The sequence below is a fragment of the Pundamilia nyererei genome, unplaced genomic scaffold (genome assembly GCF_000239375.1).
Source record: "Pundamilia nyererei isolate P.nyererei 1_Seehausen unplaced genomic scaffold, PunNye1.0 scaffold00036, whole genome shotgun sequence".
In the NCBI taxonomy this organism is placed as follows: domain Eukaryota; kingdom Metazoa; phylum Chordata; class Actinopteri; order Cichliformes; family Cichlidae; genus Pundamilia; species Pundamilia nyererei.
Window position 1 is genome coordinate 3,437,371 of NW_005187437.1, and position 16,252 is coordinate 3,453,622.

General features: G+C 43.5%; 1 protein-coding gene across 5 annotated transcripts in view; it reads right to left on the bottom strand.

The window, feature by feature from the left end:
- Nucleotides 1-7,039: 7,039 nt before the first annotated feature.
- ephb3b (eph receptor B3b) overlaps nucleotides 7,040-16,252 on the bottom strand; it is a 54,632-nt gene continuing 45,419 nt past the window's right edge. For 2 of the 5 annotated variants that reach the window (XM_013910138.1, XM_013910136.1), the window contains exons 11-16: nucleotides 15,202-15,449; nucleotides 14,399-14,614; nucleotides 13,252-13,401; nucleotides 12,761-12,960; nucleotides 9,673-9,828; nucleotides 7,040-7,346 (exon numbers count right to left, since the gene is read on the bottom strand). In XM_013910138.1, coding sequence (XP_013765592.1) covers nucleotides 7,238-7,346; nucleotides 9,673-9,828; nucleotides 12,761-12,960; nucleotides 13,252-13,401; nucleotides 14,399-14,614; nucleotides 15,202-15,449 — 1,079 coding nt within the window. In that variant the 3' untranslated portion in view covers nucleotides 7,040-7,237. Of the gene's footprint in view, nucleotides 7,347-9,672; nucleotides 9,829-12,760; nucleotides 12,961-13,251; nucleotides 13,438-14,398; nucleotides 14,615-15,201; nucleotides 15,450-16,252 lie in introns of all 5 variants that reach the window. The other 3 variants (XM_013910137.1, XM_013910135.1, XM_013910139.1) reach the window with 2 other exon arrangements.

Sequence of the window (16,252 nt, forward strand, 5' to 3'; positions counted from 1 at the left end):
GGGGGGGGTGATGGGAGGTAGTCTGCAGGGACTAGGCGAGAATAAAGGGACAGACAGACTCTGAGGGGAAGAGGGAGCGGATTTCTCCTTTTTTTCCTGCCGCTGTATGATCCATGTTTTCCATTGATTCTCTTCCTGACCGACATGTGCCTAAGACATGTTAATGCATAGCAATATTTATGCTAATGCTGCCTTACTGACCGAGCTGGGATAAGAAATTAATCTTTATTGACGTCTTAATAATTCTCCCCTGCAAAATGTGTCCCCCGTGACACATTTTGATGAAACTAGACTGCCGACAATCAATATTCTCCAGCTTGGAGTAACGTGACACAATGTCAATAGGCGTAGGAAAGTATACAGCGCTCTAGTTCATCTTGGCATTTGTCCATATTTACTTCAGACTGACAGATTATACTACAGATCGAGTACTGATAGAGCACTAGCTTCGAGGGCTAGCTCAAAATCTATGCTAGCAGCTAGTCAGGTTTTTAGAGTTCTCTGCTAAGGTGGTTAAGTGTGTTAAGAAAACAAATAAAAAGGAGCAATAGAATGATATGTGTCTGATTAAAAATATCAAGAATTGCCCTGTGAATCTTTTACTTTATTTACAATAACTGAAATCAATCTGTAAGAAGGCTAAAAACATAATTTCGCTTCAACGCATTTCAAATATTTCTATGTTCAAACTTCTCTGAGCACATCTACTACAGGTGGAGCATTTGGAAAATATCTGATTTACCCAGACACCGAGGAGGACTGATCCAAGGCTCTGCGTTTAATTGGAAGAGGAAACGAAGGAGAGGGGAGCCAAGGGACGAGGTGAGGGGCAAATGAGGTAGAATCTATGATCTGAGCGTCTTCGCCTTTCTGCTGGAAAACAAAATTGTTGCTCAGTGCCTGCAGAGAGGAGTTGAGCTCATATTAATTAGTGAGCTTGAAAGAAAATATGGGGAGCTTTAAAGTTGTCGGTTATTGACATAACTTTTTGATTTGATTGTGACCAAGCTTATTATGGTTCGTTACAACCGATCTAAAAGCTGAAACTGAAAAAAAAGAAATACCAACCCATCCTCTAAAAAGAAAACTTACATAACCAAAATAGTTTTTTATACACCAGAAATGTCATTATTTTGTATATTTGGATAATCTTATGCATTTGTAGAATTTTAAAAGAAAAGAAAAAATATCTTTAGAGGATATTTTACGGCTTACATCCAGTTATATGTTAGGTAAATAAAATCTAGATAAAAACATAACATCCTGTACACCCATGTTTTATAGAAAGGATTTTAAAATTGATCTAATAAGGATTCTAGCTGCTCAACAGTCCCAGGTCTCTGCTATATTTTTCTGTTCGTGCACGGTCAGATGTTTTCAGCTGGTGAAAGGTCTGGACTCCAGGCAGACCAGTTTAACCGCCCTTCTACTGTGAAGCCATGCTACTGTAATAGATGCAGGATGTGGTTTAGCATTGTCTTGTTTAAATATGCAAGGCCCTCCCTGAGAAACACCGTCTAGATGGGAGCATATGTTGCTCCAAAACCTGCGTTTACCTTTCAGTGTCTTTCCAGATGTGCGAGCTGCCAGTTCAACAGGTGCTGATGCACTCTCACACCATCAGCCCTCAGCTGAAACGTAGACTTTGAACTGAGGGCTGATAACAAGCCGGATGGTCTCTCTTCTCTTTAATCTGGTGGAAATGGCGTCCATGTTTTTGACAAAGCATTTCAAATTTCAACTCCGCTGACCACAGAACAGTTTTCCAATTTGTCTCAGTCCATTTTAAATGAGCTTTGGCCCTGAAAAGACAGCAGCATTTCTCGATCATGTTCACATATGGCTGCTTTGCACGATTGAGCTTTCAGCAAGCGTTGTGGATAGCACAGTGAACTGTGTTCCCAGACAGTGATTTCTATGACAGAATCATTTGATTCACTTTGATGCAGCTGTGTCTGAGGGAGTCGAGATTAAGGGCATTCAGTATTGATTTCCTGTGCACAGAGGTTTCTCCAGATTCTGTATTTTTAGAAACAATATTATGAACTGTAGATGAGGAGATATTCCTTTTATTCATTGGGTAGGTGCAGTTTTTTGCAAGACTGGTGAACCTCTGCCCATCTTTATTTCTGGAATCTCTGCCTCTCTAAGATGTTCCTTTTTTATACTCAGGCACATTACGGACCAACTGGCTTTGTAAATGCCATCATGGAACTACAGGTGCAGCAGAAACAGATGAACTCCAGGTAACGTCTTCCATAGATCAGTTTCTATTTATTAGTGTCTTAAAGATTTTGTTATCTTCAGGTTTGGTTTGTTTTTTTTTCTGTGGGAAGAGCAGTAATGCAGCTTAAGCCTGTCTGAAACATCCTTAAGCCTTATTGCTTCAGTTGGAGTTAAGAAGGCAGCACGCGGTATGATGAGTTACCTTGTTGCCCCACAGCGTGAAGGTCTTGAGTTCAATTCCACCACTTGGCCAAGGACTTTCTGTGCACGGTTTGCATACTCTCCTCATGTTTGCATGGGTTCTCTCTGAGCACTCTGGCTTGTCCCACAGTCCCAAGACATGGAATTAGTGGGGTTAAGTTAACTGGTTATTCTAAATTGCCCACAGAGTGGGATCTTAGCTCAGGGGCAGCTCCAGGCCTCGAGTGCCAGTGTCCTGCAGGTTTTAGATATCACCCTGGGTCAGCACACCTGAATCAAATGATTAGTTCATTCCCAGGCCTCTGGAGAACCTCATGACATGTTGAGGAGGGAATTTAGCCATCTGAATCAGCTGCAAGGATCAAGGGCACATCTAAAACCTGCAGGACACCAGCACTCGAGGCCTGGAGTTGCCTACCCCTGGTTTAGCTAAACCTGATTTGTCTTTTATTTTTGTAATTTTTATTTATTAATATGTTTTTCTTTCTGTCCTGATGAAGGCTTTGATGTTGCTTTGCCCAAGAAGACATGCTATTGTCATTACTTTAAAGCCCTGGGTTTGTCACAGTAACATTAAATGTTTGTAACGGGCAATAATTTGACTGCAAAACAAGTGAGTGATTACGAACTGGCATGGCATAAAATAAGAACATGATACACGTCCAAGTCCACAGGCATAAATTATCAATTCAAAACACAACACAAAGGCTTCATTTCTTAAATAATTTAATGCAAAAGGGTCTTTTAAAAATATTTCTACAAGAATGCATCATCACCTTTTAGTAATTTCTTGTTTATGTCTGCATCATTAAATACATCTCAATCCTTTTCAAAGAGGAATCAACAATTGAGTCTATCAGTTCTTCATTCACCCCCACCTACCCCCATTTCACTAAACATGTACAGTACTCTCTGAAACATGTCGCTTACTTTTACGAGGGTGTTTAAAAGTGGCGAGAAGACATATGCGTAGTGAGAAGAGAAGACAGAAGAAAAGACAGTACTGTATATATTTATTTAAAACACAACTGAAGAAAAAAAAGCTAAAGATATATAAGTGAGGGGCGGGGGTAGGGGCGGGGTTGGGAGAGGGCGGGTGAATGTGCTGTGGTGGATGATGTAAAATGTAAAGAAAGGCAGGAATGTCTGGGTAGTTTAAATCCATGTGGCACACAAGGAGATAGCGGACAAAGCCCGATCTCTGATGATGAAAACGGCAATACTTTTCTAACATATGGTCTCACACACAAACACACACACACATGCTCACACAGACTAAAAGTACCAGTTTATCTCAATTTCAGCATCATAAAGTCTGATAAATGAACAAAGAACACAGGAGAGAAAGCTATTTCCTCTCAGCGATGTTAAATACGAAACACTCTCCCAAATGTGTGAAAAATACACTTAAAGATTAATTGTTTGCGTTGATGTGGTGACGGTTTAATCTTTTAAATATGTGCAACGCTGCCATTTGAGCTCATCACTCATGGCCGGTTAACTTTGGTGAACCCAGCTCCAGGGTCCGGAACACCATGTGCACCTCATCAAGAGTTCATGCGAGCTCCAAAACTGTCATTTTTCATGATTAGGCATGTCTGCCTTCTGATTTCGTTGAGCCCCTTTATTCCCTGTTTTCCAGCTTTTTTTGCCCGTCAGCTGTGTCTCGTTTGGCACCACATTCAAGTTGACAACAGTGGGGTTAAGCTGAGTGACTGAGCCCATGAAGGAAGTGTATGGTAAGAAACTTTGACAAATGAAAAAAGTGAGACTACGAGTCTGTTATTTCTGCTTCTGTCATATCTCAATGTCTATCGCTCTTTTCCAACAAAACAGTGTTTTGCATCATAAGAGGAAACAATATACTTGTGGAAAAAAATTAAAGCCTGCCAACAGATTCTACTCATGTTAGCAAATGTTGTCGCCGGGACTGACACGCACGGTTGTGAGCCATCATGTCAAATATGCCTTGGCGACCTCAATGAAGTCTGACTTAACTGCAGAATTCCTATTTGAGTTTCTCCTAAAACTGTTACATGTTAGTAAGCCCTTAATAGAGTGTACTAGCAGTAGTGACAACACATGTATGTGGAATGAGAACACGCAAAGGTGGGAACGCATTGTGTGCTTTGCATAACGTCCTCTTCATTTGAAAGAACTTATGAGGGGTTGGCACGCTCCACGGTCACTAACATCATGCTGTCCTTACATATCTACGGAATAATATTGTCATAATGTGCTGATCACCTCTGGAAGGTGACACCGGTGATGTACCTTGCGGATCCCTATTCAGCTAACTTGAAATACCTCTCTGTGAGGAGTGCAGATGGTGCAGTCTCAGAATTGTGGCTTTCAGCTACGATGAAAGGAGCTGCAGATTTTGACTGCGTGTCTGGGCTGTTGATCCTGCACTGTACTAATCGTGCACTAGCGGCATGAGCTGAAACAGGATGATTACAGGCCACAGAGGGAATGAAGAGCTCTAATGATGGGTCATCTTGCCCTGGATGTCTGTGTCAGCCGCATGCTTATATCCTTGTGAGACCCGATGGGCCACCTGCATTATTTTAACCAACAGTGACCAGCAGGGTTCTCCTCTGATGTCTCTCACGTGAGTATCGTTTTGTAGGAAAGTGCAGGTCACATGATGGAGTTCCACCTCTTGGGGTGGAAATGACTAGTCTGACACAACAATGCCTCTGGACCTGCTCCCTAATAATAACAGTCCTTGGTAAGATGTGTTAGTCTGCATTTAAGTGACTTTCAGGAGTGAAAATAATGTGCCTGGAAGACGATTAAGTACAGCTTCACAAACGCTCTTCATGTTGCGAATGAGAATGGATTCAGGGAAGCTTAATATCGAGTTTAAATGGCACACAAAAACTTTAACACACCTACAGTGAGTTGACCATTCAGAGGAAACCCAGACAAATGGTGTTCAACTCTTCTACCCTACTTCCTGACTTTCCCCACTTCTTCCTTTGTCCTTTTCTTCGCTCAAAATCAAACATTTCACAACAGCACGTCCGTTTTGTCAAAACACCATTTTTTTCTCTTGTTATTTATCTTATTTTTTGTTACAAAACATGTACAGGCTGTTTAGAACAACAACAAAAATACAATATCCAATTATTATGCAATTTCTCTTGTTTTAATAATCATCAATTCAATAGGTGAATCCTCTTGGGAGTTTCTCTTCCTTCTGATTGTTCCAAGTCCCCAAACGGCCTAAAGTCCTTCTGGGTGTTGGGGAGGGGTGTGTGGGTTGGTGGGTGAGGTACAAATAAATACATAGGGCAGGACGCCAAGAAATTAAAACAAGGATTCTGATTATTTCTAAAACCCACACAATAGAAAGTAGAAATTAAAGTGTCCATCATGGTTTGTCTTCAGTTTCTGCATGATGCATATCTATATATATATATATAATTTCATATATATATATGTTTACGTCCAAAGTCCATTTTTTTGGATTCAATAAAAAAAAGAATGTTTTTAACAGTTGTCCACAGAATATAGCATAAGTGTTTCAGATATATTTGCTCCTTATCACAGTTCAGTTCATGCGTAAATTCTCCATGGTGGCAAATAGCGGAAGCCGTATTGTACAGTATATTTGTGTGCAACTCGCCACACCCGCACATCCAGTCGCACTTGATCACACATACAAACCCACATGCACGCACGCTCACATACAAAAATGCACACAAAAGGCCAAAAGGGTCTTTCTATTTTGTTGCCACAGTCCTCGTCTCCCCCCCAGTCGTCACCGCGTATCCAGCGGGGGTACTTCAGTCTGACCAGTCGTTTTGAAACCACAAATCTCCCAAAATATGATCAAGAAAGAAAAACATTAAAATAAAAAAATCTGACAAACAGAAAATATGGTGCAGACAAAGGAAAGTAGAAAAGCAAAATACCAGGTGTAAAATGCAGTTGATGAGCAGGTGTTCCCACACTGGAAAACTATCCTGAGTCACTTCAGGTCAGAGTGAAGAGGTCGTCTCTGAGCTACCGAGGATCCAGCAACCAAAACAGGTGTCCAGAAATATGGCCGCCTCCCTTTGACCTTTATTGACCTCCGTCACTCCTTCGACCTTTAGACCGCAGCCCATCGTATTGCCCTCCTCCACCACCCCACCCTTTTCCAGCAAGTGCCCTTTTAGATAACACACCTTCAATATGAAGATGGAGAACAACACACGTGCACAATAAAACAACTTCTAGCAAGGAAAAAACAAAACAAGGAAACTGTCCTCTCGCTCTCTCGTGGTCTGAAACACTTTTTTTTTTTGCGTTGATTTTCGTTATATGTAAAAACGTTTTCACTTTTTTTTATACAAGGGTCTTCCTTCTTTCCTACATAGATCATCCAGCAGAGCTGGGAACAGGAATCAAGGGGAGGGGCTCTTGTGTGAGGATAAGAGTGTGACATTTAAGTGACAGGACTAAGGCCAACTCCACTACAATGCACATGCATGCAAACATCAACTCACTCCAGAGCTGGTGAGGCACGCGTAAGGATATACGGGGGTTTACTATTTCTCCTCTTTCAAAAACACACAAGCTCCGATTGGATGGGGGGAGAAAAAACAGAAAACTAACAAAAAATGCAGAAACAGGAAATGTAAGTGGTAATGAAATAAAGAAAGAAAAAATATTCAGAGGCACTGCAAGCCAGTTTCGTAGTGTCTAATTGGCAGAGATGGGTCAGGCAGCTAGGGTTTTCCAGTGGCAATCTCTGGCACAGTTTCTCCCCCTTTTTCCGTCTGGCTGTCCTTCGACTGCATCGGTTTGCGTGTCTTCTCACTCACACCTGGACAGGAAGTGTTTGGTTCATCTGTAGTCTCATGTCCTGAATGCTACCAAGAATTTTCTTCTGATGGCCAGCCAATGTAACCCCTATCCGCAGCAGGTCCCTGTGAGCGAAGAACAAAAAGGAAACAAAACAAAAAAAAGGAAAAATGAGAACAGGTGGCTCAGTCATGAAAACAAAAGAAAAGAAAAGAAAAGAAATAAAAGAAGGAAAACATCACATGAAGCTGAAGTGCAAATTTCACTGTTCACCACAAGTGAACACATACTCGACCAGGTGGGAACGCAACATAGGCCTCACCTTGGCGATGGACCATAAAATGGATTCTGAGAGTGAGGTAACAAAATGGGAGCACTCATCTGAGTGTTAGTCTTAATGCATGATACCTTTGTTACCCAGCAGGTGGGCATGAGGATGTGAGTCGAGCAGCAGTAATGACAGTTAATGATTAAAGTGCAAACTTCGCTACTGTCTGGCAGGTGGCAGACTTCACAGAGTCTATACCCGTCTGTCACTTGGCGCGAAAAAAAACACGGGAACACGGAAGCAAAAGGTTTTCTTCATCAACAACAGCCTTTCTCTGTATAACTACATGCTACTTTCACCAGGTAGGTCCATCTTTCAACCACCCAATCATGTGGCAGCAACTCAATGCATTTAGACGTGTGCATATGGTCGAGTCAACCTGCTGCAGTTCAAACAGAGCGTCTCCATTGCAAAGCTCGGTTGTCAAGTGACTTTAAACGTGGCAAAGTCAGACGGGCTGGAAACTGCTGATCTGCTGAGATTTTCCCCGTACAGCCATCTTTAGGGTTTACAGAGGATGGTTTAAAAAAGAGAATTTTTCCAGCCAGTGGCTGTTCTCTGAGTTAAAAATGCCTCCTGCGAGTGCATCGAGCTGATGGGAAGGCATCAGTTACTCAAATACCTACTCGTTACAACAAAAGTATGCAGAAGAGCATTTCCAAATGCACAACAAGTTGAACCTTGAAACAGAAGACCACACTGGGTGTCACCCCTAAGGACAGGAAACAGGGGCTACAGTACGCAGAGGTTAAGTAAAACTGGACCATAGCAGGTGCCTGGGTAATGAGTGTCAGTTTCTGCTGCGACATTTCAAAGGGTCAGAACTTAAAACAACATGAAAACATGGATCCATCTGGCCTTATGTCGATGATTCAGACTGGTTGTGGTGTAATGATGTGAAGGATATTTTCTTGTCAGGCTTTGGGCCTCGAGCATAATTTAAACACAGTCTGCCTGAGTATAGCTGACTGATCACAGTGGGATGGACTACTTCATGCATAAGGTAATCATGTCACAAACCTCAAGTCATCTCAAACTAGTTTCTTGAACATGATGTGTTTACTGCTCTCAAATATCCTCTCAAATCTGCATCAGCTGTGTGATGCTATCATTTCAATGTCAGTAATTTCATACTAGTATAAATATGTCTATACATACACTTGCTTGACTTCTCCAGATAATAGCTGAGGAGAGAGCAGACCATCAGCTGACCACGAGTGCTCTGCCTCTGTACGCATCCTGTCCCTTCTGATCTAATATAACCTACAGACAACATGCTTTCTCACTTTATGAGTTTCTCTGCTTCAAAAACAAAGGTATACAGTGAAGTCTATCACTTAACCAGATATGTACATAATCGCAGGTACACAATTTCGCAGCGCACATCTGTCCTCTCGTCACATTCGAGTCGCCACAACTTCACACAAACAAATTCTCCCCCACCCCCCATATTTTGCCAACCCCATCAGCACAGTGACGGAGGATGAAATGATAATAAATGGGCACCATTAGAGGAATTACTGGCCATTAAGGGCAACAGAGAGCCACAGTACACCACACCTGTCAGCCTAGCCAAATTGAAACAAATTACTCCCACCTCCACTGTCTATTATGCACCTAATGAGAATGATTTATTTATCATTATAATCCTAATTCATTTATTTAATCATCACTGGCCTGCAATTTCCATGGTTTCCATTGCATCATTTCCTGTTTGTAAACATGATCAAAGCTGAACCAAATTGCAGTAAAGGAAACAGCCGCAAGAGTTAGCTTAAAAATTGTAGGCTGCGGTGCTGTGCAATCGTGTAACGGTGATTTGTTTGCTTCTAAAACGGGCGACAAAGTATCAGTTTCTGAGCAAGCAACTTCTGATCAACCAAATATAATCACTTTGTCATCTCTGACATCTTCAATTATTAAACTAGTGTTCAGCATATATCAAAGTATGTGAGCATACCTACTGGAAAACAAATATAAATGTATTCTTTTTCTTATTCTGTGATATCTGAGTTGGTTCAGAGACCTGTTTTCCACATCTCATCATCATATTTAAGTGTTTTTAATTTGACTCTGAATCTCAGTCCCGCTCAGGCGTTGTAGACCTGAGTAGCTCCACTCACTCTGCTGTCATCTGGGCCACCAGGTCAAAGGAAGCAAATCCTGCGTTGACAAAGTTGTCACGGTAGCGGCTCATCTTGATGGCATCCAGCCAGTCCCCCACAGTGGTGAAAGTGGTATAGTCTGGCACACAGCGGTCAAGCAAGGGCTGAGAAACCCTACATTAGGGGACAGGGGGGAAGGGAGGGAGGAGAGAAAGAGAAACAGAGAGAGAGAGAGGGTTAAGGTCGTCACTCTGTGTGCCTCTACCGGCCAACCTCACCCCCAAACGCCCCCCGCTGAGCGCCACCTCTCCATTTCTCTCCTCCTCTGTTCTCCCCCCCCTCCTCCTCTCCTCTCCTCTGTACTGAGTTGTGTGCAGGGGCGAGTGGAGGGGCGGGGCGAGGACCCAGGGAATGTACAGGGTGGGTGAGGAGCAAGTTGTGACTGTGGAGAGACTGGCTGGAGGCTTGGGTGGTGGATGTTGGCGCAACAGCTGGTGAGGGGAGGTCACGTGTATTCACACACAGAGCTTCAAATCTAGCTTAAACCAGCAACAAGTGTTAAAGAAACCAAGTGGAGATCGTTTTAGTCAGGAATGCATCTGCAGCATCGGTGATGGTGATAATGTTAATAACAATGCAGAAAAGTGCCTTCTTTATGAAAACCTCAAGAAATGACAACCTGGAAATATCTGAAAAGCTCTGTCTTTGTGTTTTGCGTCTCGTTCTTTTTGTTGCAAAGAGATGTCGGTGTATTGTTTGGGGACTGATAAAAGGAGGAAAAAAACAAAAGATCAACAACAACTTGAAATTCAATCTGTGTGGTTGTACTGATTGCACTATTAAACCATCTACAAACGTGCTTTAAATCTGATCTGGAAAGATTGGACTCTTTGCGGTTTTGCAGGTCAGTTCAAATCAAATTTCGTCCGGCTGTGAGAACACGAGCTTAAACGACGGGCTGGGAGCCATATGCCTTTCAGTGCATAATTACCAATGCATAAAATGATACACTGTGTGCAACACGAGTCCGCAAAGGTGGAAATATTTTTTAAAAATTGCTTTCAGGAAAAGAGGGAAAAACACTGAAATGTAAACACAGATGTCACTCACATGTGCGCGCGGTTTCGCATTAGCGCCGACTTGCAATGTTGGGGACTCTGGAAGAAATGACTCACAAACTCATAGTTCATGTGTGTTTGACAGCGCATGAATGTGATTAGTTGCGCAACGCTTCCCTCAAACGTCTTGAAAACGTGTCGGAGGGCGCTCTGCGTGTTGCTGCGCACCTGTTGACAGCCCCAAAAGGGCTTCTTTAGGGGGAAAAAAGAACCTAACCTCCTGCGCTGATCAACGCTGCAGATAGAGAGGCCACCTTGGGAGTTTTAATAAAACGGCGCAACAACTCAGAGCGAAGCGCAGCAGATGAACGACAGAGAAGGTGGAGGTGGAGAGAATGTCCTGGGATGTGAAGGGAAAAAACAAGAAAGAGCACCACTGTCTCCACTCCTTTCTGCTCCGTTGATCCCTGTCATCCTTTTTGATGGCATTAGATTCATTAACAATTAAAAGGAATGGAGAGAGAACGAGAGGGGAAGGAGAAAGCACACGGAGGAGGAGGAGGGGAGTTAATAACAGTGATACAGAGGCTCCATTGAGTGGTGTAGATGGAGTGATTTTTAATAAGGCCTGTGCTTGGGCATCCAAGCCCTCGGGCTGTCGTTAACGCACGACTCTGGCTTCTCTTAATGGAGTATTGTTGGTCCTCCCATAAAATTGGCTTCAAAAGGGGTCCAGACTTATGCTGGCCACATGTTAGCCACAAGCACAACGCAGCAGGAAGGCTGGATAGTGCTGTGAGCTAGCTAGTGAGTCCACTACGAGCCGAACTTCATGTCATAAAAAAATGGCTGCTGCATTAGTCAGTGGGTTGGCCTTTTATGCAGTCATTGTTTTAAAAAGTTTGATGTTTCTTTCTTTGCTTGTTCTGACCGATTGAGCTGCAGCAAAGGATAGAAATCACCGAAGCTCACGCGGGCAAATATTCAGTCAGGTCAGGCATGTGCAACTCCCGCAGTCAAAGTCTTTAATGTCAGACAGCGTTAGCTAACCTCCAGCCACCCTTCAGTGCCGACCAGGACGACTGTAACATCTTTTACTCCTCCCTTGTTAGGTCTATCGGCAGGAGGCCACCTCTCTGCTGGCCCATTTAAAATCTCGTTAGTGGCTAATTAAAAGGCACTCTCATCTCTTTTTTGCATCGCCTTAATCGGGCTAATTAACCGCAAGCTTAATCTTCTAAGAGCGTCGCTCCTGTGGCCAACCGAGACCCTGGTTTCCCCCTTGAGCACAACCCAGGATTGTCTCTGTCCCTCCCTCAAGACAGAAAGACCCCGATGCAGAGACAGATAGGTAGGTCAGCCCCATCAGCTTTGCGCCAACTCGTTCCTCCAAATTCTTTCCAAGAAACCAATTGGACGGAAAGATAGTTCAGCTAAATGTAGATGTGACACGTCGAGCTCCCAGCTGGCGATAAAGCTGCTTTAAGGCTCGAATTGAGCAATGGTAATTTGGATTTGTATAACAGCTTACCCTGAGCTTGTGCAAACTAAAGAGTTGAATGAGATGATATCGGAACAATAAAAAAGAAGCCTGTTGCAGATGATTCAGGAACATTCATATCCACTATTTAAACTTAGCAATACTTGCAGAGTTCTCTTCCCTTGGTGCTAATGAAATTGCCTGACCAGCACTCTCTTTACTGACTGAGTTTCTTAAATCAATAAACTTAACTGACTGAAGGTTCTTGTTATTATATTACACCGCAAAAGCCAAGCAAGCCTAATCCGCCATATGACTCAGGAAAGGTAGTCATTACTAATATCCATTTATGCTATGACCATAATTATGCATTATTAATACACAGAGCATTACACTTAACAAGAGCCCTCAGGGGCATTTAGAAAAACACCCTCACATTTAAAGTCCCCTTCTATGATAACACGTTCCTCAGCATAAACAAGCATTTACTGCAAATCTCCACTTGACATGGCCTTCATACTAATTTTGACTTTAACGTGACCAATGTGCTTTTTATATTAAGGCTTACCCCGAGGACTGTGTGCTGTTGGTGACTACTTTGAGACTGGCAGCATTGCGAATAAGCTTATCCAACGTGGCCACGATCTGGGTGAATTTAGGTCGTAGGTTCCTTTCTTTCACCCAGCAGTCCAACATGAGCTGGTGCAGAGCCGTCGGGCAGTCCATGGGTGGGGGCAGTCGATAGTCCTGCTCCACGGCATTTATCACCTGGGGAAGGACAACAGAGAAATCCCAATCACTTCTAATCACAGAGTGTAGCGCAGAGGGAGGGTGGACAATGCGAGAGAGGCAGTCGATGGAAAACAGCACGGCAGAAGAGAGTGAATGGTGGGAATTATAAAAACCGGGGATAAAGAAGGAAAAAATGGCTTTGGTTATTCACAAGCAAAAGTTGGAGCTGTGGGTGGATGTGTGGTGAGAAAAAGAATGGCTCTTCCACATAAATTGAAGAAGAAGGTGGTTTCTTATATATAAGCATAAATTCTCTTGTGATCTTACATCTTGATTGCTCATGTCCCAGTACGGCCGCTCGCCATACGACATAACTTCCCACATGACGATGCCGTAGCTCCAGACGTCGCTGGCAGAGGTGAACTTCCTGTAGGCGATTGCCTCTGGAGCGGTCCAGCGAATGGGGATCTTCCCTCCCTGTGGATATGCGAATGAGTAGGTGAGCATGAAATACTGGAGAGATGGAGCGCAAACACAGAGTCACACACATACAAGAGGGAAAGAGAGGGTGAGAAAAAAACTATCCAAGGGAAACGTTGATGCACAACAGATGGGTGCATGCCATAGAACCCAAACACCGCATTCACACAAGGTTAGTCAGACGTTTACAGACAAATGACATGTGCAGAGAGGTGAAACTTTAAGGATATGAAATGTGCAGCACAGTGCATTTTTCAGTGTCATTGTTAATCCTTTTCATTCAACTATGTACCCGATAGACAGTTGCTGACTCATACTAGGAGTGTCTCTTGGAGTAAAGAGCACAAAAATGAACACAACTGCTTCCTGCCATAAGGAGAATTGACCTTCTGCATGCCTCCTGACATTGTTCTGTGCTTTTTCTCCTTCTTTGCTTTACTATACATGGATGTAAAAAATGGTCAGCGTCTTTCATATCGGGCCGAATCAGAGCTGAGAAGAAAAAAACAAAGCTGTCTTTATACCATCGTTCATATTCGTAAGTCTATTATCCTCAGTATACCCTTTCAGACATAAATCCCAAACTGCTTTGCCAGTTGAAGAATATTGGAGACTCCAGCAATTTGTCAGCAACCGATTTTGTAACGTTTCTGGGAATCTAAAACAAATCATGTGTAACACCTGCGTGCGATTGGAGGTACTCTTGTGATCTTTAAATTTCACGTATTCATTAATGTCATTAACTGGATCATTCCACACCCTTTAATATAGACTTCTATACCCTTAACTGTTCTTAATTTGTCCACGTGTCTGTGCCACAGTGACAAGAAAAACCTCTGATCTTGTGGGAACAGACCGGGCATTTATTGGACACGATGATTAAAAGAAAACAACAATAATGGGCTGATGTTGGAACAACATATGTAGCCTTTTTAAACACAGGAATACAGACAAACACAAAAAGCAGTCAAGTGTAATATATCCACTAACTCACCAGTGAGCTGGTGTAGGTTGGATCTGTGGGGTCATCCTCAAGGAAACGAGACAGGCCGAAGTCAGATACCTTACACACCAGATTACTGTTAACTAAGATGTTACGGGCAGCCAAGTCTCTGTGCACGTAGTTCATGTCTGACAGGTACTTCATGCCTGCTGCGATCCCACGGAGCATGCCTACCAGCTGGATCACTGTGAACTGCCCATCATTGAGCTAGCAAAGGAGGAGAGAGTGACACGTATGAACTGCATTGCAGATCAAGGATCCATTTTCAAAGGAGAAAACAGCCTGTGTGCCTCTTCTTTCATGGTTTAGCTCATGGTTATTTCATGGTTTAGCTCTCTATATTCAGTGTCTTCTACACTTTTTTTTATGTCCTCTTACCTATATCTTTAATCTCTCATCATCTCACGCCGTAATGTCCTTCTCTTTTCTACATGCCCATTCTATATTCTTCCATTCTCCATTATCTCTGTATCAGCCCCCCCTCTTTTCTCTGGCAGACAGTGTATGATGTGACTTTGAGGCAGAGATTCATTGGAGACTGAGCTCTGTAAATGTCACCAACTGCCAGAATACAGGATTTGTAAGATATCCATAGTGAGCTCTGCAGCTGCACTTAAGAAGACCTTTTAAGGTTGCAAAGACAGTGAGATAACTGCAAACAAAAATCCAGCGGCTTTGGATGGGCTTATTTACCCAGTAGTGTTGCATCACTCATAAAATCACATTTTATACAGAGTAACTAATTTTAAGGCTATTCTGGTGTGTGCTTGTTTTTTTAATTAGTTTTTTCTCACCCTCAGAAAAGAGTCCAGTGCTCCATTCTCCATAAACTCGGTCACAATCATCACCGGACGACTTTTGGTGACCACACCTTCCAGGCGGATAATGTTGGGGTGGTCGAACTGGCCCATGATGGAAGCTTCAGATAGGAAGTCTCGCCTCTGCCTGTCGGTGTAGCCCACCTTGAGAGTCTTGATGGCTACGATGATCTCCCGGCGCCCGGGCAGCTTTAGGCGACCGCGACACACCTCCCCAAACTCTCCTGCGAGAGCCCAGGTGAGACAGCCAGAAAAACAGCAAAAGAGGAGAGATGGAAAGACAGACAGAGAGAGAGAGAGGGAGGGAAGAGAGGCATGACGGAAGAGTGGAGGAGAGTGGGGGGAAAGAGGGAAGAGGGGACAGTTAACTGGTTAGAACCAAGGAGCCAGGGAAGGGTAGCTGGGGGCAGAGTGGGACAAGGGGGGTGTGGGACTGCAAGAGAAGCCAAGACTCTAGGCCAGTCTTAAGGGATTGTGATATAAGGGGAGGCATACAGTGACTTTATACTGTTAACTTACATACTAAAAGAAAAACAAATGGTGAGTGAAAGGCATAATGGCACAATGTGAAATGACACAGGACTGGGAAAAAAAAGCATAACATTTTTAGGGTAAAGTTGGGTGACATTATAGGCCAGACTTAGGGTGATTACGGGGAAAGGGGGGTCAAGGGTTTGTGGGGGTGGCGGGGGGTGCTAAGCTTCAGAGGGGCCGGAGAAGTGAGCACAGGAGGAAGAGATGGGTGGAGACAGAAGCTTGGGGGTTGTGGACGCTTTATGTTTACACTCTACACCAAGCGTGTGCAAGAAGCCAAGAAAAATCAGGTGATGAAAGTGATGCGTGTCAACACAGGTGCAAAGGTAACAAAGTGGGGGAGGTCAGGGAAGGCGGGGGCAAAGGGTTGAGGGGCATGGAGGGATGGATTGAGGAAGGGGGAGAGGAGAGGAAGGGGACAGGGAAGACAGGGGTTGAGGGTTTGTCACTTTAAAGGTGAATGCTGGGGAGCGAGGGTTTCAAGAAGTTGCCT